At 27.9% G+C, this 25,517-nt stretch overlaps 1 protein-coding gene across 18 annotated transcripts in view; it reads right to left on the minus strand.

Annotated features, from left to right (window-relative positions):
• The window catches only part of LOC122718592, a 45,659-nt gene that overhangs the window by 5,914 nt on the left and 14,228 nt on the right, over positions 1–25,517 (minus strand). For 10 of the 18 annotated variants that reach the window (XM_043943743.1, XM_043943739.1, XM_043943745.1 and 7 more), the window contains 8 exons: positions 23,224–23,308; positions 22,378–22,501; positions 6,472–6,891; positions 4,590–4,784; positions 1,216–3,809; positions 982–1,073; positions 540–822; positions 166–430 (listed from right to left, as the gene is read on the minus strand). In XM_043943743.1, coding sequence (XP_043799678.1) covers positions 166–430; positions 540–822; positions 982–1,073; positions 1,216–3,809; positions 4,590–4,784; positions 6,472–6,891; positions 22,378–22,501; positions 23,224–23,308 — 4,058 coding nt within the window. Of the gene's footprint in view, positions 1–165; positions 431–539; positions 823–981; positions 1,074–1,215; positions 3,810–4,589; positions 4,785–4,908; positions 5,000–6,194; positions 6,292–6,471; positions 6,892–15,486; positions 18,521–22,377; positions 22,502–23,223; positions 23,309–25,517 lie in introns of those variants that run through there. The other 8 variants (XM_043943755.1, XM_043943754.1, XM_043943750.1 and 5 more) reach the window with 8 other exon arrangements.

Consider the following 25,517-nt stretch of genomic DNA (forward strand, 5'->3'; position numbering starts at 1 on the left):
TATTTACATATAGTAGATTACTAAAATTTTAAATTTGTATATTTTTATTATATTAATATTATATATTTATATATTTATATTATATATTTATATATTTTAAATATATAAAGATTTGAAATTAGATTTATTGATTAATTAAAATACTATATAAAGTAATTTTTTTACCTCTTGCATAAATTTAGCTGTACTTTGACCATAATTTGATACAATATTCATTTTTGATGAATTATCAATAACATTATCTATAGAAATTTCGGAATTTATTGTTTCTTCAGATTCCAATTGTTTTATATCAAGACTGTTTATGGTAGAATCGATTAATGAGTTACATTCCATTTGATCAAGTGCAATACTAGTTTGATATCGAGCTAAGTTACTTTCATTTCGTGGAACTTTTTCAAAATTGTTTCCAATAAAAGAATGCCTGTGCCTAAAAAAAAAAACTCATAAATCATTTTTTAACAAATATGTAAAGAAAATGCAATTATAAAATATCATTAATAATTATAATAAATTTATGTTGAATAAATAATTTTTACCTATTATTTTGCATTCCAATATTAATGCAAGCTGTAAGTAGATCTTCATCATCCTCATCGCCATCACTGACTTGATCTAAACATTCGGAAGAGTTGTTTATATTTAATATATAAGGCATGTTACGGGTATCTCCTTTTAGTTCAAATTCCTTACATCCTGAATCATTAGAAGCTTTCAATGCACTGGTCACGTACGAATTAACTCCATTGTTGGGATAATTTTTATCGAATTTATCATTTTTTTCAAACATGCCACTTTGAGTATCATATTTCTTTTTCATATCTATAATAAAGTAAATATAAAATTTTTATTTTATATTTTCATTTTATATTCTTAATAATTTAATAAATATATATAAATGACTATGATAATTATTATTAAAATATATAATAATGTATATAAATGCATATATAGAGAAAGTTTTTTTAATAATCATCTTACCAGGCTTATTTTTAGTCGAATTGGACGTCATATTATTACTTTCATCATATTGTAAATTATTTGAAGATATTTGTGTAAGAGTACTTCTCGAACTATTAAAAAAAATAAATTAAACATTAAAAATTAAAAGAATTGAAATTAAAGAAATATGATTATAATTTCTAATTAAAGAATTTTATTTTTTTATGTATGTTTATATTATATTTATGTATACATATACATAAATATACGAACCTTAATGGATTTTGCACAGTATCTTCTTCAATATTATTGTGCTTGATACTTGTTTCTAAATTCATTTCTTCCTTATCTTGTAATTTACCTTGCTCTTGAATCTTTTTCAATAAATTTCTCTGCCGAGTATCTTCTTGTAAGTCAGAAGCAGATGCTGCTCTAGAAGAATTCAAGGATGTTCCATGTGGCGTTCCTTCTGTGCAATAAGTCTTCACTGTATCTTCATGAATAAGTTCCTGATCATTGTTTGTAAAATAATGGGAATGTGGTTTTTCTTCGTCTTCTAAACTTCGTTCCGCATAACGCAAACTATAGTCAGTCGGTTGATCTAAATCGGTCACGGCATAATCACTAAACAAAGTTCCTTCTGTTCGATGGTTTACAGTTGGTGAAATAGTTTGTTGTATACTATTTAATGAATTATGCTGGTGTAATACACTCTTATCATAGACATTTTCAAAGCTGATAGTATCTTTTACAGGAGAGCTACTATTAACAAAAGATAACGAAGTTTCTATCCCAGTCTTTGTAGTCACATATTCTGTTTTTGTGCAAGTATTTAACTCCGTTTCTTCTGAAATACTGGATTGACTGCCAGTCTTTAGAATAGACGAGATGCTTTGTGGCAAATTGTCTTCTACAGAAGAATGTAATAAATTTTGTGAACAAGTGGATTCTTGATCTGGAGCAGAAGACCAGGAAATAGTAGAGTTAGTACATCTAAGATCACCAAGAGCATTAAAATCTGATGATTTTAAACGATCTGGGATGGCATTTTTATAGCGTAATGTATATTTTTTCTCTGAAGACGTTTTCGAATGAACATCGGTGGATATTCCACTATCAAAACCGACTGCAGAATGCAACGATGAAGATTGCTGTTTTATTTGAATATCAGTGGGAGATAATCCGTTCAATACATGTCGATTTACTCTTTCGAACATAGTATCAGAGTGTGTACTTGTTATAGAACGCATAGAGTCCCTACTCTCACTTCTGGCGACTCCGTTACATTTGATATTAGATGTGCTGGGCTGATTGTGCAACTGATAAGAACGTAGACTACGCGTATTGATCCCTAAGAAGCTGTGTTCAACCTTGAATGAAAACTTGTCGTCTTTGTTAGTAGGCGATGTGCTAGGTTCAATATTATCGCAAGTTTCTGCTAAGTTTTGATCTATTTCTTGCTCTAAAGCTCTTTGCCTGCGAGCAACTAGAGTTGGTAAAGTTGGAAGGCCTAATCCGCGTGCTGTTGAATCTAAGTGAACAAGGTTGTTGGAACCTGGTCTGGCACTTAGCAAATTCTTTAAAGCTGCACTTGAACCCATTGAAATCATTTTGTGCTTGGAGTGAATTAGACTACGAAGCATTGGAACGGCGCCTAAGTCCCATAATAAACGCTGATCTTGAGGACATCGAGCAGAAAGATTCCATAGAGCTCCACAGGCATTACTAACAACGGTTAAACTAGGTGATCGTAATTGTTGCAATAATACTTGCAAACATCCTCTTTCTCTTACAATGGCTCGATAATCTTCTCTAACGGCGATATGGCTAGATACATTCCTCAATATACCACCAGCGTTTTCTACAATAGCTAAAGTTTTAGACGGTGCTTTGTAACTCAACATATCCACGAGGAATGCTAGTGCACCATCCACGGCGCAAATGTCTACCTTATTCGTACTACAATGTGCCGATAAGTTCCATAATGCAGACAATATCGATTTGAGCGTTGATTCTTTCCTACCTTCCATCGCAGCCTTCATTAAACCAGTCACAGCTCCTACTTCCCTTAATGTTTGTTTGCTACTGGTATCAGCTCGCCACGACAAATTTCTTAATACAGATGCTGTTACTTGTCTAAGATCATCGCTTGGACTTTTCAACTGCGAGACTAGTGCCTTCATGAACTCCCGGAAGGAGCATAATAATGCTTTATTATTTCCATCGCCGAAAGTCAAATTAGTCAGAGCCATTCCAGCATATCTACGTAAAGTGATACAGTTTTGGTCATCGCATTCGCTTCCATGTGCCATATGATCCATCTCGATTAGTTCTGCGACCGCGTGAAGTCCACCGAGTTGACACATAGCGTGACGATGAGCTTCATCGAAGGAAAGTTTCATTAATGCTGCTATAGTCGGTCCAGGATGTCTTTCTAAATCATCAGGAATCTGTCCCGTTTGCAGAGACGTTCTCAGTGCTTGACAATAATCTCGTAACTGTTCTAAAAATCGAAGAACCCTTGCTTCTCTACGTCCTGCCCTTTCGTCACTTTTAGCGTATACTATATTGTGCAAAGCTCTTGATGCTTTTTCTCTGGTTTCTGGATCTTGTCCTGGAGCGTGAATTAACTGTACCAACAATGGCAGGCATCCTGATTGCCTCATTATGAGGCAATTATCTATCGAATTACTCATTGAGAGTAACGTTGCACTCATATCTTCCCGGCCCTCTGTACTGCCTAACATTCCCAATAGATTGTACACCACGTCTACTTTTGCTCCTAATCTTCGATCTCCTTGTATTTCCGTAGAACAGCCGAAAGCCCCACCCGAATTTGAAGAAAAGCTCATCACGCTAGCTATATCCTGTGAGAGAAAGGGTGAATGTTAGTATTTTTAGTTGTAATCTGAAAAGTATTTTTATAATTTTTTTATTAAATAAATAGCAATTAAAAAAATAAATTTTTAATAATTAAATAATTTTAATAAAATGCTATTTCTACAATGTTTTTCTAACTAACTTTTTTATGAAGTTAATAAAAACAGAATAGTTATTTTTTTGAAAGATATTTTAATTATTTTTATACAGGAAAAGCTTTAACTTTTTTGCTTTTTTTATCTGAAATTTTAATAACAATTAATAATTGTCTGCTTTTTCTAAATACATTACATAATTTATTATATGTATTTTAAATCTTTTTTAATTAAATTATAAATTATTAATCATATATTAATTAAATAATTATGAAATAAAATTAATTAATTAATCACAATGAATCTTATCCAATCAATTATAGTTTTTTGCTGCGTAAATATTTTATAATAATGCTAGTGCTTAACACAATGAGTCAAACTTCATTTTCACAGGTCATTGCTCCTATTTCAGTGTCGTCTCTATGACAGATTATGTATTTATTAAACTATTCATTCAACTTGCGATGCATATTTTGTATTTATTTTTATTATATTCATATTTTTTTAACATAATTTTTTTTTGGAAACGATTTATTAATTATTTTTAATATTTATTATTATTACAAAAAGATAAATATATATTTTTTTCATTTTAAGTTTATCAAATTTTTAAAATTGACTATTATTCTTTCTTCGATTGTGTGACGTATAATTCACAAAAAAGTGATTTACGTTATGTACAGTGGTTGATGTGCCTTGTTGAGTGGAAAATCCCATTTGTTGATTAGCCCATATATCTCTTCTGATGGGCCAAGTTCCCCGATAAGAAGACGGTATTCTATGACCTTGTAGGGATGTATCCGGTTTGCTATCTTCTTCGCTACTTCCACCCTCATTGTAACGTTTATTTCTTCTTATATATATCTGCTAAACATAATAAAATGCTTCTACTAAATATTTATTTTTATTTAATAATAACAAATAATCTTAAAAAATCTTCAAGAAAAATAAACTTTTTTAAACATACTGTGTTAAAAAAAATTTTACTTACATTTTATTTTTTTTACTATTAATTTTATTTACAAATTCTATCAATTGTTTTACCACAAGTAAATTTTGATCTTTCAATATTAGAATTTTTTCTGACATTTTCGCAAAAATATATATTACATAAAATATAAATATTCACTAATTTAATCATTATAAGAAAAAAAATAAAATTTTTTTTTAATTCAATTTGAATTTCCCGCTGAAAACAAAATGGAAACCACGAGATTAATTCCAATTTACTCGATACAAAATAATTAATGTTCTTGTTTATTTACGTTTCTTGTACAGAACGGACGAAATAAATTCTTAGGGAAATGTTTGGGGTAACAGAGCAAGTTAAAGAGCGACGAAAGAGAAAAGCAGAGAGATAAGAAGCGCAAGCAAGAAAGAAAATGCATATGTGCGAGTAAACGTGTATAACTATGGTTAGAGAAAGATGGAATGAGTTCTCTGTAAAATCAATACGCGACGTTGGTAGAAGTGTATATAGGAAGGACTCGTATTCTACTAGCACGAGGCAATATCAGTAATTTCCAGCCATTTTTTCTTTAAATTACATCTTATTTAAAATTAAAAACATCATAACAAATCTTTTCAAATAAGAAAAAATATATCAATGGTATAATTTTAACATAACCTATCTTTAGTATATCCGATTTAGTTATATAAGTATGCAGTATGTAATTTTCCGGTTATTAAAATTATTATAAAGATGTATATGCATAGTTCCTTTCGAAAGTTTCAACAGATTGTCAAGCACGAAACAACAATTATATAAATAGGCAAATTTTATTATTCGAAACGAAGAATCTCGTACATCACGCATTTCGTTTACATATTCTCCAACATCCCTATAGATACTAATTAATTTACACACTTATTATGATGCAGTACTAGACATTGTGCTTATGCTTTTAGAAATTGCATTAACTATCTTTGATGCAATTATCGTTATTGTTTGACAATAAAGATTTACATCGTGCTAGACAATAGGGTGACATTCTGTTATTATAGAAGATAATGAAATATAACGGTATATGGTAATTTTGCTTTCATCATTGATACTTTATAAATACATAGAAATAACAAAATAAAGTTGAATAATCAACAAATAAGAAAAAAAAGCTTCAAATTAAAATCATCGATCAATATTAATTGATATCATATGATATATTAAAAGTTATCAAATTATTTCGCAGATTCCAAGTTAAAATGCAAAATGACTGTAAGAAAGAAATTGATTTATTGCTATCAAAAACCGCATTCCTTTATAAGATATAAGTATACCTGTTCTATTTGCGCATTACAGGCTTCTCTTCAAGTTTGAAAAAACAATCGTTCGACAAAAGAAAAAAATGTACACAGTTTAACTCGATCAATTTCAGTGTCATCTCTCCGTTATCATATCACAAACCTATCAATCACACATCATATCATGCATTAACTGAGAATCAACCAAAACAGAAGAAATTGAATACAGGAAAAAATAGATCATATAAACTAAAGATTAAATATAAATAGGATAAAAATAAAAAAATTAAAAAAAAGAAAATAAAAGTATTACCTCGGGACTCGGCGTGGACGACCTTCGTTCGTCCTCCTCTTTCACTTCCGGCTCCATGGCATCCTCCTTGCTGGTTTCAGCAATCACGGAACCCAGGTACAATCTTGGTCTGATATTGGCATTGACGGGTAAAAAAGTGGAAGAGGATAAAGGCGTTTTCAGAGTGTTTTTCACCAACGAGCATCTCGTGGATGTCGTCGCCGCTGCGGCGACAGGGTTGAACGCTGCGCCGTCCACGGACGACTCCAGCTCGTGCGCCGCGACGCCGGACAGGGGCGCAGATATCTCGATATTGTGAGGGCGCCGTTGAGCCCTCCACGAGCCGACACCTTCCACGCCGACGCCTACCGGTCCGTGAGACACGCGACACTCCTCAGACAAGGATCTTTCCGGTCTCTTTTGGCAATCATCCGCGTCCTCCTACAATAAAAATAATCAGAGATAAAAACACAAGTTTATTGTTAAGATTTTGGATATTTGTTTAGAATGATTTTTTCATGAACATTTTTCATTTAAGAATTTGTATAAAAATTAAAAATAATGAAGATTTAAATATTAAATCTTCTAAAAGGTTTAATATTTTAACTCGATTCAATAATTTGCATAGAAATTTTAAATATCTTGAGATTATAAAATAAATTAGATTAAATGATTTTCATTTTTGTGCATTTATTTAAAATCTTTATTAAAGAAATTTCATTGTTAGTTTTTACTTCTATTTAATTGGGGTAAATATTGAAATAACTAATACTATGTTTAATTTTAAAGTATGAATATCTGCAAATAAAATATATTGAAATTTTTGCTTTTAGAAAGATTTTCCAGATATATCAATTGTAAATCTGCCAAGACATGATTTTAGATAAAATATTTAATAGAAGAATGAAAACTCAGATTGCAAAGAATTGAATAACAAGATGTAATGCAAATGTTTGCAATTCTTAAAAAGATGTTCTTAATCTTTTAAATTTTTCCTTTTTTTTTTTTGATTGATTATGAAGTGATCTGAAATGATTATGAAGTGATCTGAAATTATTAGACTGCATATAATCTATAAAATATAATGTTTGTTTAGATGATAGGAGAGTGATTTACTATGTGAATAATGATACACTTAATCGATATTTTTTTGTATACAAAATCAATGTGATTGTTTCCTTCGATCGGTACAAGTCTGTACAAGTTGTCACAATATTCTTCGATTCAATATTTAATAATTCATTATATAACAAGCTATATAATATACATAATACATATAATACACATTTTAATAGAATTATAGAATTATGTTTTATACGTATATTACTCTACTATTTTTTATTTCGTTTTTCTTTGTATTAAATCATATTAAATGATTAAAATCACATATATTAGAAATATGCATAATACAGAAATTTGCACGTTTGTAATACAAAAATTACAATTGTAAAATTTGAAAAGAGAAAAAATAATACATAAACTATGATTTTTAATATATCATGCGTGAAATTTAAGAGGAAATATATTCTATTGGGATTGTAATATTTATAATATAAATATAAAATTAAATAATGAAATCGTTATAAAAAAGAAATATAAAATTAATGAGATACTAATATGATGAGATCAATATAAAATTAAAATTTTTTAATAAAATTACTATAAATTATCTGATATAAGAAAATTGATTGTTTTTTCATACTTACAGGTATTAAGATGAAGGTTATATGTATTCTTTTATATGGGTGCATATAATTTTTTATTGCATTAAGTTAAGATATAATCATTTATATCTTAACTAATTTTAATGCATTCATTAAAATGATATGATTTTATTTAAGAAAAAAAATCATATGTATCATTTTAATAACTATATTTCATAATATCCATTAATATTTATAATCCTTTAAAAGTACAAAAACTTTCTTATTTATAATATAGAAAATTTAGATAATATTCATACATACATACTAAATATAATATATATGTACATACAAGTACAGGAACAAAAAAATATTTGATACTATCACATTATAATGATAATCAATATAGTGTTTAGATTATAATTTGTTATATAACGAAACGTGGGCAGTGCGTCCTTATCATGTAACATCCTCATGTAGAGAAATATAATGTCACGAATGTCACTCACAATTACTTGCGCTAAAAATAAATTCATATCTTGCGAACATGAAAATTCTTCGAACAAATATCTCGGATATAAAATATTGATATTTAATGAATCATTTTTCAATTATTGAAAATTCTTTCTATAGAAATTAATCAGATTATGAATAAATATTTTATTATAATTATAATCATGTATTTGAGTGTTAAAATAATAATATAAAATACACAAAAATAATATAAAAATTAGAAAAATATTTCTTTATTATATTTGAAGAAAAAAAATATATAGTTTATACTAGCAATTAAATTAATTAGCAATTATTATGTACATTTTACAAAAACTAATGAAAAAATATTTTATTTTTCTATGTTTCTTTTTTTTTTTTCTAAGAAAGTTGCATTTATATTGAAATTATAAATGAAATTTTTTCATTTAAATAAATTTCTCAATCTTTAATATTACATAATATTAATTATACATAATATTACATAATAAAAATATTAAATCTATATTAATTATACACATTTTTTAAATTCTTTGGTACATAATTCTATTTCAAATATAATCATAATCAAAATGATGAACTTATTAAAAATTTTAAAAAAAATTTTAATTTTAAACTTCAAAATCATATTTGTCATATGAATCCTAAAGAGATTGATCATCATATCATATATGATCAATCATAATCTATATTTCCACTTCTTCTCATAAATTATTCCACTTTCTTTCTCATAAATTACAATATTACCTTTTTATGTACTCTTCGTAAAAAGAGAGAGAAAAAGAAAGAACAATGTGATGAAAAATATGAATCTTTCAACCAACCAAACAGTTTCATTTCGTCATGAAACGTTTGAAACTGATCCAAAAACCGAGAGCCGTCGCGCGATATTGTCAGGCTTAACACCATACGTCCGGGGATTATTGCTTTCACGTATTCCACGGAGTTCATTCATTTTTATCCCACTTAATTTAGACCTCGTAGCCGTGTCCATTCCCCCAGTTTCGTTCTCTTTGAGCAAAGCAAACAAACATAGCTGGGGAAAGCGGCGGATCGCTCGAATTCGCATCGAAATCCCGCCAATTTCGATGGGTTGCACTTTCTCCCAGGTTCACGGACGTTCCTCTCAAACTTCTTTCTTTACCCGTCAGTCGCATCGCGATCGGCAAAGTTTAAAGTCGATCCAGACGACACGGAACGTTTACGCTGCGTGCAAGAAGCAATTAACCCTTCGCGTTCTGGGACAGAAAAAGGTTATCGATGCCATGACCTGAAACGTCTTAAAATGATGCTCGGAATATCCTGCGGAATTAAGGGAATTTATGTCCCCTGAATATTAATGGAAGTGGATTAAAAATTGCGTCTTAAATATTCTAAATATTAAAAACCATGTACTTAACGCTAGAATACATGATTTGTAGCATATATATATTCTTTATGTATGTATATATAGGATATTCAAATAAGATAGAAAATTTAAACAATGATTCTGAAATAAGAAATTGAAATAAATATGAAAGTTATTTTTCAAATTATGAATAATCTAATTTTGAGATTAATTTTAGATAAAGCGAAATATAAATGTAATGGAACTGTCTCACTTTGAAATGCAAGATCGGTGACCTAAAAATTTTACTAATCCGAAGGATCTCGTTTCACCTATATAAAAAGTAATGAGAGCAGATCGACAAAGATCGGTTACAGATCGTATATAAAATCAAAGAATAAGCATTGTCGAGGAATTTTACTACTTTCACCCGATTTTCTCCACTATTCTTCTTCAAAATTCAAAAACAATGCTGGTAACACGAATAACCATGCGTAACATTATTTCAAAAAGGATTTTAGAATCACTTGAAATTGTAATGATCTAAGTATATTTAAACATAGTATTGGAGGTTGTTAAAATACAGCTGATCGCTAAAGCAGTTCGTGGAAGACTGATTAGATGAAATTATGTAAATTGCTATGAAACATTGGTAAGTTACAGTTCAAGGTAAAATTTAATATTAAGTGATTAGAATAACATTCACATAAAGCATATAAATAAAAGAATTGGTGAATAAAAATAATTTCTTTTATGCTTTATGACTATATTCTTTTATGCTTAATTTTTTTTGAAGAAATTTTCAGAAACTGTTCATATTTAATATTTAATATTACTATATATAATATAATAATTATAATTCATATTAAATATTATAATGAAAAATTGAGCAGTGTAACGATTTTTATCAACTGTTTTTTTACATAATCTAAATCTAATTTAAATCAAATCTAGAAATGATCATGAATAAAAAATATCTAAGAAAGTAGAATAATTACTCACATTGAATAATACTCACATTGAATAATTGTATTTAAAAATAATAATAAAATAAAATTATAATTAATTAAATATTTTTAAAAAAATATTTACACATTGTTAATGCTTTTTTCATTATACATACACTGTTACATAGAAAAAATAACGACTTTTCGTTAAATTCTAATTCTGTTATAAATCATCACTAAGTAGCAAGATATTATTTAACTCACAAGTAGCATATTAAATAAGAAATTAATATTGAATTAATGATGAATCATTCTTAATTAGCTCGTGATTCACAGTGCATTCAAACATTAACCTCAATTTTATATTTTCGTTTTATTATATAAATTATTGTTTAAATATCATCAATTTAACATCAACATCATGATTTTGAAATTGCAATCTTATCATTTATCTTATATTATTTTAGTTTATTTTATATAGTGTATAAAGAAAATTTATATAATTAATAGTTTTAATAACAGATAATATATATTTTTAGGATAAAAAGCAATATTAATTTTTTTTTCTAATTTTGATTTTCTATAAATCTATATATATCTTTATAAACTTTTCTCAATGTTGATTTGACATCAATCTTTTCTTTAATTTCTTTTTATCACGAAACGAAGAAATCAATCGAAGAAATTCAAACAGATATTATGTTATTTGTTACTTGTCTTTAAAACAATTAAACTTTTTAACGAATAAATGATTAACCTAATCATTCCATCGTTACGCTTCACGATGGAAGCCTTCCTTTTCTCTCAATTTTATTTACATAGGAATCAGAGGCTTATCTTTCCAATGGTAGCATAAGATGGCCGGATAAGAAGCTGGCAAGAGAAAGGAAACGAAGGTTCTAAGGTGAAAGCTGGATAAATTCCATCGTTGCTCTTGTATTCTATTATTTTAATCTTTTTTATCCGGAAGATTCATCGGCTGTGAGTTAGTGGGAACTTTTGGTGAAACTATATATACGATTTCAATTATGACACGCACCGGAAGTTGAAGAATCTTGCGCTCGAAAGCGCGTTAAAATTTCAGGAAATTGAAATAATTGCTTCGAGTAAAGGCGATAAATTAATTTTGAGAATCTGAAAATAATTTGTTAGTTTGGATATGTATTTTATAACTTAATTTGCTTATCTTTTCTGTCGAAATCAAAAATTTAATATAAGATTATAATTAAGATTTATCTAAGAATTAAGAGGTTAATTTTCACTTTGACACGATATTTTGATAAGACGAAAAGATTTTTCTGAACCTGAAGAACATACACGACGAGGAACGTGAAGTGTTCTGTTCGCATATATGCTGCACGTGACTAAAATACACTTCCTTGCTTGGTCGAGTCAAAAATAAAAATACAACTCGTTGACGATCGATTTCGATGTTCTGGAATCGAGATAAAAATTTCACTTTCGTAAAAATTGTTGTTTAAGAATTAAAAATTCAAATTTTCTTTTCCAAAAGTAAAAATGTAAAAATAATTTAACAAAAAATATTTATTAGATAATAATAATTATCGAATTACGAATTATAATTATTGATGAATTACTTCATATATTTATTTAATACATATATGATAAAATCATAAACGATTTTTTATTTGAAATTTTTTATGTATAACTTAATATAATGTAATAACGACATATATATATTTATTTTCATAAATAAAAATTAAAATAAAATCTCGATTAAAATATTTTCATTCACAAATAAAATTTATTCATTAAATAAAAATATATTTTTTAAATCACATATCTTATGAAAATATTCTGATTTTCATAAGATTTCACAAGATTTTCATTTTCATAAGACATAAAATAAATTCAATTTTAGAAGAACAAAATCTTCTACTATAAATATTTTCCAAAAAATTTGAAAAATTCGCTCGTAATGATCACAATACGAATTCAAATCGGAGTTAAAGACTTTATGCTTTCGAATGATCGCTTCAAGTATACTCCTACTATTTTAAACGCGACGCTAGCACGACAGAATTAAATCTCTCGAGTGCTCTTCTTTGCCCTATTTCGGTCCAATTGTAAGAAATAAAGCGACAAAGCGAATGAACGTGCCATGTATTGTGACGAAATAGTATGTACAATCGTGAGAAGTAATCAAGAATCTACGATCTACGATATAGAATCGAGTTTAAATTATTTAAACAGACTACGAAACTTTGTTCTTAATGAGAAATTTCTATTTTAACATCGAAACTGTAATACAGAATAAAATAGCCAATCAAACGAAAAACAATTCTATATGCAAAAATAAATCGAAGAAAAAAAATTATTTTGAAGAAAATCAAGATTGAGTCAAAACGCGAATATTTTTTAAAGTGGATAATATATGAATAAATTGTATAAAAAATTATTCTATACATAATATTTTTTAGATTAAATTCTTATTTAAATTTTTAAATTTAATTCCCTCGAAAAATAATTTTAAAATAAACGAATTTTATTGTATTAATATTATCTTTTATATTATTCAATATGCATTATTAAATAATTAAAGAAATAATAATGATGGTCAAATGATAATGCAACAGAAAATAAACATTACTTTAAATACAGCTTCTTAGCATTAATTATTTAATTGTACGATGTTCCCTTCAAATTGTAATACAATTAAAATTCTTTGTATGGAAGGATAGCCTGAGATAAGATAGAAAAACAGAGAAATTATCATGTAATTTCCATTGTGTCCTTTCGTGGAAAGCTTGCACTGTATAGAAATATGTCTGTCAATTTGTTGAACGATTTATCAGGAGTTATCGAATTATGCATTGAATGCCGCGGCGAATAATCATATTAAAAAACATCTTTATGAATCATTCCTTGCATAATCTAATTTAACGTTTAATCTTCGTTTTAATTATTGAAATTCAACGTCACATATTTTATAAACATTAATATTATCATCGTCTATTTGTTTCCTTTGTAGATTTGACGTCATTCTTATCTTATTGTTAAGTAAGTATTTCATATCATTCATCCCTCATAATATATTCATAGTATCTTCTGAATCAAAGAGAAACTGAAAATGTACGTATATTATACCCATCGAAATATCGAAAAATGTTTTAAGTTTAATTTGAAAATTTAACACACATGAGATGCTAACAAAAGCGTATACAAAAAGGAAAAAAAAAAACATTAAATCGTAAACTCAAATACTACCATCTTTAATTTATTTTTATCCTCTTAAAATTTCTTCCCGTCTTCAATTGTTTCAAAGTAATATACAATGCGTCCCACTTTATCTTCTTTTCGTTCAAACTATGCCAATGTATCTTAAAATTGAAAATAAAGATTAAATTGTTGCATAACAAAGTTTATAGATAATTTATTAAAAATTTTTTTAACGAAAATATGAAACGTGTCACTCGTCAACATAACTCATCTATTTATCATTTCAATTTCAAATAAAATTTATTCAAATGTAATTTATATATAATATTATTAGTTAATAAATTATTATCCAAGTGATCCTAACGTCATCGTTTATAATAAAAAATTTTTTACAGAAAAATTAAATAATATTCAACAATCACACCTTTTCGTCATAAGATACTTTAAGGATTATAAATCGAATCCACAATTAAAAGGAAATCAGTGATGCAAAGAAGATCTAACCAAATCGTTTCGAAAGATGTAAGGATAAGACTTACTGAATAAAATTATTAAAAGAATTGTGTTTAAAGGGCCTTTGCAAAATGCAAAACGTTTTTCAGAGTGCAATTCGAATGTTAAAAGTACCATGACTCGTGGATGGAGAGAAATGAATGGCTTATGGTTCAGAAAATTTTCAAGTGGAACATTGTCTATGCGATGCGTTTAATGAATCGAATTAGAAGCGATGGGGATTAAAGAAATCGTGATAAGAAAGGCGACCCGCATTTTTTCATGCAATTATATCTAATTATTCCCCTTTGTGTCGGTTCAAGTGCAATTTTTCAATGTCACGAAATAGAAAATGAGAACGATGAACGAGTAATATTAGTAAATTTATTCCAAAAGAGTTTAAAAGATTCAATTAAAAAAACATCCATTAAAAATATTATTATGTCAATTTTTAAAAGGACAATATTCAAAATTTTAATGATAATTATGAAATAACAGACTTCGACAACACAATATCAAGCTATTAATAAAGTATTGATCTCGACATAAAACGGTAAAGTTACGTAAAATAAAATTGCAATAATAAAATAAAAAAAGACTTCAACAAACATATTCATGTCATGAAAATTAAAAAAAATCAACGAAAATTAAAATCCAAATAAAAGAATTGATAATTGCATCAGTATAGTTTAATATCGAAAGAAACTTCACAAAAAATAAAATTCAAATTAAGAATCCTTAATTAAATCTAAAATAAGTCAATCTATTCGGCTTTGCATCAATATTAGAAAAAAATCGTCGTGTATTTTCTTTCCACTACAATAAATTCACCAATTCAATATTTCGCGCTTCGATCCTTTGATAAATTTTATTAGATTTCTGTTTTCATCAATGATCGATGACAAGCAAAAGAAGAAGAGAAAAATAAGAAGTTTGAAACGAAGAAGGGAATCACCTTTCGCACAGGACATCGATACACGTTGCAGGACAGGTCACAGTATCGCGGTGCAGCCGGCTCCCTAGTGGAGGACACTCGATATCCATCCTCATCCTCGTCCACGTTGATCCTTCGCTCCTTCTCCAACGCGTCCACAAGACCTCTGTTGTTCTCCATGATCAATCTCAAACGATTCTTCTCCGTCTTCACGGTCTTTGGGTTATGTGGCATTGCACGGGGAAGAGGGATCATCGAGCTACCGCGTGTTCTTACTTCAAGCTCGCTCGTTTTTGACGGAGAACCCTCTCTTATTCCTGACGTCGTTTGTCTCAAGCCTCTCTCCCTCTTTTCACCCGGCATAATTTTCTTACTCCGAAACTATACTATACTACTTCCTTCCTTTCTTTCTTTTTTTCTTTTTTTATATTTATTATATCGTTTTTTTTTTATTTTCTATTCTTTATTTCCTATTATTTTATTTATATTTATCATCTTCGTATCGTTTCACGTTATTATACATTTATTATTTATTCCGTTTTCCATCTTCTAATTATATATTTTTCAAATATTTATTCCGTATCCCTTTTTGATTTTATTTTTATTATATCGTGTCCATGGGATCAATCGACGGGTCAAGTCTGAATCGAGCGAGAGGTGTGAAATCAGAGAGATTAAACCGCGAGGATCGGCGAACGACGCGTCGCGACGTCTTGCGTGTCCTGGCTGATCCGACGTCGACGCACACCATGAGAAAAGCTTCTCTTCTCCGGGTCTCGACCCTTCTTCATCCACCGAGGGACAGCTTCATCGTGCTCCATCGGGCGCCGAGTGCGTCGGCACGCATGCGCCGAAGCAAAGATTTTCAAAATGTCCCTCTGGCATTTCAACACCCCATCCCTGTTGCACGACGAAACCTTTCTCGATGTGTGTATTCTTTATCGCGGCACGATTAATTATTTTTTACGTACCACTCGTTTATATACTTGTTGCTTTCTTTTTCGTTTCGAAGCAACGAAACGATGACAAGACCGTGCTCTACGAGGCTTAATTGGTACGCTGACCTTTCGAGAATTTGCGGAATGTGTCGAGAGAGGAACTATCTTTTTTTTCTTCGCGGTTTAATATAGCAAACGATCGAATGATACAATTTGCGGGAAGGATTGATTATCGATCTTGATCACTATGTTGAAATCTTGAAATTAGTGTCAGGAATGTAGATATAGATACGTATACCCGTAATATATAGTCTTTTTTATGTAATCAGACTGCGAGGAACTATTTTCTTCTTTTTCCTTTCTGCTTGTTATTTGTTATAAATGAATATATATTATGATCAATTTTTTTTTATTATATTTAATATTTATCATATATATCGTGTATTATAAATCTGTAATAATCTTTAATAGTTTAAAATTTATAGGATTTGCGATGCTTATCTTATCGAAGGAACAATCTTTTAATCTTTTATTAGATTTTATATTTAGGTATTATATCTATATTTCACAATTCTTAGTATTACATGTTATCGTAATATTTAGCTGAAGTTGATTTAGAAAGAATTTCTCTTTTCAGAGAGATTCTTTGAAAATTTCGATTCCTTTCACGGTTTATTTTCCTTGTGACACGGTCGATGGTTTGGAATTACAGGTTCCATTTATAGTTGCACGTTGCCACTCGTTTGCGGCCCACGTTTTGCCATTTGTTTCGCAAATCAACCGGACGCGCCTTTTGCGGTGAGAGATAAAGAAGAAAAATCTGCTTTCTTCCTTCTTCGACCTGATTTCTTCCGAAGAAAATTTCAAATTGATACCAACGTCTTACTTAATCTTATTTTTTGATTCGATATTACCTTATACGGTTTTTAATCCCCGGTTTAATAAATTTATCCAAAAATAGAAGAAATATAAGATTCATCGGATAAACCTCTCACATTTACTTTCTTCGAGCTTTCACTATCATAAAAGAGTCTTCATTTCGTAAAAATTAATAATTTTTTTTTTTAAATTTTGTAAAAATTTATCTTAACCTCAAAATTTCAAGGATATTTTAAAAAAATCTCCACTCCGGTAAATCTTCTTATTCGGTTTCCTTCGAAATTAACATTCAAAAGAATGTTTGCGACACTTTTCGGATTATCATCATCACAATTTATTATTTAAATTCTTTATTTAAACAGACTTCCATATTCTTTTTGATATCTAAAGAACATTTCTATTTTTTTCAAGTTATTTCGCAAGGAAATCTTGGAAACCGACTTCTTTTTTACCGACCCGTGCTTGTTAAAAAATCTCCGGTTCCGTTTCAATTACGACAATCAACGAGAACTCCTTCGTATCATGAACACACACCACTTTGATTCGACTCCGACTTGATTCCAATTCGATTTCGAAACGCGCGATGTATAATCGCGAATAATCGCAATTCACCCTAGCGTTGTGATCGATTCGTTATTTTTTCGCTCGAACGAGATCCAAAAGTGTCCAAAGGAAAAAGTGTGATTCAAAGCGGTTAATCCATTAAAAAAACCAAGATAATGAGGTCTGGCAAAGTCACATGCGTTTCCCCATATCATAGGGACACTTGCATTAATAAATTGTCAGGGAAAATTCGGTTTTTATGCGTCATCGAATTATCACTGTCACATCGCGAAGAGCCATGAAACATTACACAATCGATTCATTGTTTCGACGAGCAGGTAAAATGTTCTTATCTCACGTTGTTCACGTATTTTATCTTTTTCTTTTTTTCCCTTCGTCAATAGAATTTCAAATCGAAAGAAATCACAGCGAAAAAAATGTTAATGAGTGGAACGTGATAAAACCGAAGATCGACAGATAACGAAACTTCGACGAACACAAGAGAGCACGAAGCGGTTTCAGGACCACATAGTGTTGGTAGCTGAAATAAACTGGCGTAGGTTAGGGGATCGAAGAACAGCTGGGCTCGGCCTGGCTGCTGTACGCCATCACTGACTCACTCAACGCCTTCCTTCTCTCTCCAACTTATTCCTTTGTGCGATACCTCTTGCTCTTTCAGCACTATGTCTTTCTCTCTCTTTTTATCCTGTTTTCTCTCTATTCTCCCTCCCTCGCTCGTGCACACTCTATCCGACTGTCTCTCTCCTTCTCGCGCTTTTGGATAAATCACGTTTATTCACTCCCTATGGCGTTGTTCAGGATGATTCGTCCTTTCTCTGTTGCATGAAATTGTCCTGCCTTTTTTGACGTTTTGATCTATGTCTTTGATTGACTTATGACAGGTTTTTATTATTTGTAAAGTAAAATGAAGATTTCTCCAACTTTTGCGATACTTTATGTCCTCTTAGAATTGTTTTTTTTTTTTTATTTTGTATTTTCTAGTCGTTAAATTTTTATAAGTATTACATTTTCAATAAAACACTTTAAGTAATTATCAGTTTCGTTATGAGTTTTTAACTGCGTCGTTTTGTTAAGGTCGTTCCATTTAAAATTTCTTATAGAAAATTAATGTTATATCATTTCACATCATATACACCATTCATTGTTTTCTTTCCACTCTTATACAAAGTGATATTTCCATTTTGTCCGTGAAACTACTCCGCTTTTTTCTCCACTTATACAGAGTAATTAAAGAATTACTCATTTCACAATGACTGCATTCCTCAATATATTACTGTACAATCTAGCACTAAATGAAATGTTATTGCTATAATAAAATTTCACGACTTAGAGATTTGGGTAAATTATTCAATTTTTTTTATAACTGTTTATTTTATATTTATTTATTTTTCATTAAATTATTTTATATTTGTATATTAATTTTTATTAATTTTATTAATATGAAACTTTTTTATTATTTTATATCATAATCATAATTTGCATTTCACATAAATTATGATCAATTTTAAATAAAATTTTTCTTTTCTCTCTCTATTCCATTTTCTGTTATTGTTGTTCTTCATTTTCTATTTTCTATTTTATTATATCTTTACTTCTCTTCATGGTTTACTGAATCTTTTATCTAGGATATCTAATCAAAATCTCTTCTCTTTCGCTTAGAGACGAATAATTCAACATTATTGACTAGAAAATGAATTGGCGCCTGAGCGTAACTATCAAAAGAAAAAGAGTGCAACATCAAAACTGCTTTTTAATATTCTTCGTTATCAATACACTTGTTCGTTTATCAAGCACTTCGGAATGTACTCCGCTTCCTTTATAGATAAAATGAGGTTTGCTTTAATCACTAGTTTCGCGGCTTTCGCGTAAGTTTAATCCGATTGTTTTATTTTGTACTATTTGAAATATGTAAATGATGATATTAAAATACAAAACATTGAAAGTGATACTTCCTTTTAATAAAGATCAATATCACGTTATTTACTAAGAGATTTAATATTTTAAGTAAAAAAAAAAAAAGATATAAATCTACATAATTAGTTACATATCAAAGAAATATTATTGAAATATATTATTTATCAAATTTTATAATTGAAATGTTTCATTTAATTTTCAATTTTTTATAAAACATATAGGTTTTGAAAAATTTCATTTTTAGGAAATTTAATTAATAATAAATTAAAAATATTATTATTTAAATTATTATATATATTAATAATAATTTAAAACAAAAGGTTAACGTGACCTTTTGAAATTTATCGATCTTAATGGTGATGATATAAAATATAAAAATATTCATATATTAATATCGATTATAATAAATGTTAATTAATATTGAAAAGCAATTTTATAAATATTAGCTACTTTTTAAAGAAATTTTCTATAATTTCTATAATTTATAAAGCAAAATTAAATTGCTTTGAGATGACAGTATGTGATTTATAAATCTTTTTAAATAATTTTTTAATATACTAATAGTACTTCTACATGCACTTTTCGTACATGATATAATTTTTAATTTTCTACACAGAATATTATTTATATAAAAAAATTCAAATAAATAAACTACTATTTTTTAAGATTATTACAATTAAAGCAGTCATTTTTCAGAGATATGGCTCGAATGATTTTTTTCAAAATAATATTCTTTAAAAAAGAAAAAAAAAGAAGATCAACAAACACAAAATTATGGTGATCCAATAATATTTTCTAACTATTCTACAAAAGTTCAGAACTTTATATCAAATACGTAATATCTACACCCTTACAAGCTGGAAACAAGGGAGAAAAAAATCGAAGTTCTCGATTCCCCATGGCGTGATACACTTGAGCCATTTCGTGAGACAGAAGAAACTCTGATCAATAACATCACCCCCAAAGAGAGGCGGCAACCCTCTGCAACGACTCCCCCATGATGGTGGGCGCATGCTCACGAATTAAACGGCACCCTTTCTCGCGATTTCATCGTGTTCCCTCTCTTCCACTTCCTACCAGGGAAAGGACGAAAAATAAATATGCAGAAGCGCGTAAGCAAAGGGACACCGCGTTTGTACGCGACATTCATTCAGGCTAATGAGCTGACCTTGATCGTGAAAATATTCTCACTGGAGAAATTCCAACGATTTATCAAATGTGGAGCATTTTCCATTGCATCATCATAAGATTATCAATTTGTAGCCCACAGTTAGTTCTTTTTCTTTTTAAATATTGAAAATATTTTTATCCTTATTTTTTCTTAATTTTTCTTTTTCATTTACCTTTCTTTAATTTTTTTTTCTTTTTTTTTTTGACTGATTAAATATTTGATCAAAAGTATGTTATTATAATTATTAAAATTGAGGATAGTCTTTTTTTTTCAAAAATTTTATAAAATTGAATGGTTCAATGGAATTCTTAATACATTTTTTGTTATAATTTGAAATATCTTATACCCTAAAAATCCAATATCCATATTTAATAATATACCATAAAAATGAATAAATGGTTACAATATATATAATAAATGCTTGAAATAAATCTAAATGTCACGCAAGCTTCATTTTTCTTTTATTTTTTTCTTTTATTTTTTATTTATTATTGCTAAGGAAGAGATCATCATTAAGAATCATTAACCTAAAAGAATTAGTCTATGATAAAAAATAAAATAAAAAAATAATATGATAAAGAAGAACTTATCAATTAAAAAATTACATAAGTAGATAATTATAAATAGATAAATATTTCAAGCTATAAAAAATCTTCAATCTATAAAAAAATTTGGAATATAAAAATTTGACATTACATAAAAAAATACATACTTTACGTCAACCTATTAAATTTAAATGTTGAAAAAAAAAAATTTCATATCACTAACGAAAATAATTATTAAGTATATATCAATTACATTAATTTAAATAGATTAGATATAGATTATCAATAATGATAACGATTTGCAAATTGAGAGGGACAGTTTAGCGCGGATGCTGCGTATTACCTTGCCACTTCACCATATCATCGTTATTAATGCGCAGTATAGTATGCGTATCATTTAGGTTTGACTAATGTAAGTACGTATCTGCATTAGTGTGCTAGCGATGAAAAAAATTTTTAATGGAGTTTATAATATCATAAACAAGAAAAAGAAGAAAAAAAAAAGGAACAGTAATGTGAAGATACTCAACGCGAGTACTTTAATTTAAAACTACGCCATCAAGAGGTAATTTAATACGAAATCATAAATTACATTTAATTTTTTTAACGAGTATACGTTTCCCCCTCGATCCTTCGTTCTATAAAGTGAAATATGAAAAACCTTTGCTAAAATATAGAACATGAAAAATAAAATTTAAATGATTTTAAAAAATTATAATATTGAGAGGAAACGGATTATTTTTTTTCTTTTTTCGAAAAAAAAAAATATATTTATTTTTTTTTTAAATATACAGAGGCCAGCGTTTCTCGTCAGTAATTCTCTATGTGAAATTTCTATTTGCTCTGTAAACTATTTTCCATGGGCTCGATCTGATCAAAAGGAAATATTGAACCAGCTTACCTGCAGTATTATTGGACGATGGCTTCGACTTCTCCAAGTCAAGAGACGACTGGTCAATTCTCCTGCTCGTATACCTTCGCTAGAATCTAAATTTTGACAGAACCGTGGTCGAAATCGGAGATTGCTGTAAAAAGAAAAAAAAAAAAAGTTAATTAAAAACACGAGAAGTAAAAATTAATTCAAAATAATTGATATTCAATTTTGTAATTACAGTTATTATTTAAAATCCTTGAATATTTCATTAAAATTGTGTATAATGATTATAACGTGCTAATATTATTCTACTTAACAAGTAAACTCAAAGTTATAGAATGTATAACATTCATTAATACATTCATTGCGTAAAATTTTAATATGTATATACTTCGAATAAAATACTAATTACTTTATATTCGAATATATTATATTCAAAAAAAATATTCAAGTAAATAATAATTATTCGAATACTCGATTATCATATGAGACTGATAAAATCTTCTAAGAGACAATATCTTCTATTGAGACAGCAGAGAATCGTTGAACATCTTTCGATTGTTTTCGAATAATAACCGAAAGATGATCGGTTCTACATTCGAAATTCTTGATTATTGCATCAGTTTTAATATTTCATCGTTATTTAAAGATACAGAATAATTATTATTCTAAAATTTCTAAATAAAATATAAAATAATATAAATAATGAAAATGCGATCAACAATAAATATATTAAAATCATTTGTAGATGACAGAAATAGCACGATTGTAATAATCTCGGCGTTAAAAGACACGCTTCTGTTATATCAAGCTCAACTTTGAATTGCACGCGGAAGTTATATCTTCAAAGACATCGTTTAATGCTGTACTCACTCGTATCCAACCAACGGATTCTGTCCTATCTCTTCTTTTCTACTTTTCTCGCTCTGTCGTATCACGTTGTCTGTTAGATGTTTTCCTGAAACACGACATTTCATAGGTATGTTAGCGTTGAATTTCTAATATTACAAAAAATTTTAAAATTCCAACCAGTATACAAATTTTTGAGTAACTGTTTATTCATTTATAATATCAAATATCATTAGATATAATATTTCAAAAGATAAAATAGAGTCTAAAAATTTTTTATTTTTTATATAAATATTATATAAATTAAATAGTTAAAATTTATAAAGAACTAGATTATTAATAACGATAAAATTTATTTCCTATTCTTTAGTAATGCATCTAAATTTCGTCTATTTATTTCTTCTTTTCAACAAGTTCCAAATAAATTACATTGGAACATTTTCATACATAATAAATTTCTAAATTTTAACCTCATAAAAATTTTTTTTGTCAATTTTCCATATTCAAAACTTTCAGAGATCTCGTTATAAAATATTCTGTCTCTGAAGTAATATTTTCTACGCTATTTAAATACTTTTGAAAAAATAAATGAATAAAATAAATGAATAAAATGAATAAAAAAAAGTTTTTTCTTTCGTCATTCGATAATTTCAACGCATTTCAAATTTCAGCGAATGTTCACGAATACTCGAAAACTTTTGTCGAGTGCACTTGTTCCACAAGCAACATTGCTTGTTTTTTCACCTATCAGCACCTACCACTCTTCACTAAAATAACTATATTACTGGGGAGAGAGAGAAAAAAAGTAAACCGTCGGAAGACGGAGAACAGAAAAACGCACTCGGTCGTGACGCAAGTGGTGAGATCTAAAAAATAGCGAGGGTGCACTCTCGTGAATGTTTCACGATTCCACACGCTGGAAATTTTGGATTAAACGCATTCTATGCTCTCTTATGAACTTTTCTCATCTATATAATTACGAAGAAAAAATTATTTATATTTGGCTTATATTTTATTCATATTTCCCGCGTCCTATTGGATAATTTACGCGGGAAATTTATAAATCGAATGTATGAAGTAATTTCGAAAACGATTTATTTTGTAAATAGAAAATAACATGATAATGTATATATATAATAACAATGATAAAATTTTTCATTTATTTTTATCATTAAAGTAAACAGAAATATGATAATATGAGATAAACTAAAATAAATATTCAGATTTTTTTTTTATTATGTTGTAATATTATCAATTATATCACATAAAATAAATTGTGTAAATTATATATAATAATTTAATAATCAATAAATCAATTTTGCTTTTAAGATTTTTAATTTTACCCAAAAAATTAAATATTTTGAAAATTTTAGTGAATTTTTTTTATGAATTTTTAATATGATCTAGTATTTATTAGAAATTATTATTTTAATAAAAACAATTTTACACATTTTTATTATTTTTATACAAACTATTGTTTTTAATACTAATTTTCCAACTTCTTAAAATAGTAATGAAAAATAATGTATTGGAAATTTATTTCATAAACTGATGATTGGTTTCCTGTATTAATATTCAATCATCTTAGCTTTTGATTAACCATAAATCGAAATGTATTGTATGTTAAATGCGTTGGAAACTTTACATTTGGAATCAGTAACAAAATAACATAAATATGCAGTGCATTCACATATTCATGTAATTGAATAAAGTTAGAATATTGAGGATTTTTAAATAGAATAATCGAAATAGATGAATTTTCTAGAATTGTTTTCAAATTTTTATAATAACAAATATAGAGAATATTTGAACTATACTTTCAAATATAAAATAATAATAATTAATTCACATAATATTAATGTTTAATATATAATATTTTTTGAAAAATAATTCCACATATAACAAAATTATATCAATTATTCATAAATTAAAATAGAACTCCATTTATCTGACTTTTATTACATGTTACTTGTTATATAAAGATAAATGAATATATCATGAATAGAATTTGAATAGAAGTTTCTCTAATAATTCTTTCTCTAATAATTTCTTTATCAAATTCATTTAATAAAAGATAAATTATAATGACATCAATCATTATCGATTAATTTTCCATTCAATAATTTTGTTAATAACTTTTATGAAGTAATAACTTTTATTACAAGTATAACCTTACATATAAAATTTTAATTGATCAATAATTCCTCTGATAAATCTGAATTGATTATACTTATTTATCAATAGCGATATGTTATTACGTATGTTACATAAAGTTAATAAGTTTTCTTTTCTTACTCTAATTCCTCGTTCCAATAAAT

Source organism: Apis laboriosa, unplaced genomic scaffold, assembly GCF_014066325.1.
Source record: "Apis laboriosa isolate Shangri-la unplaced genomic scaffold, ASM1406632v1 scaffold64_cov150, whole genome shotgun sequence".
In the NCBI taxonomy this organism is placed as follows: Eukaryota; Metazoa; Arthropoda; class Insecta; order Hymenoptera; family Apidae; genus Apis; species Apis laboriosa.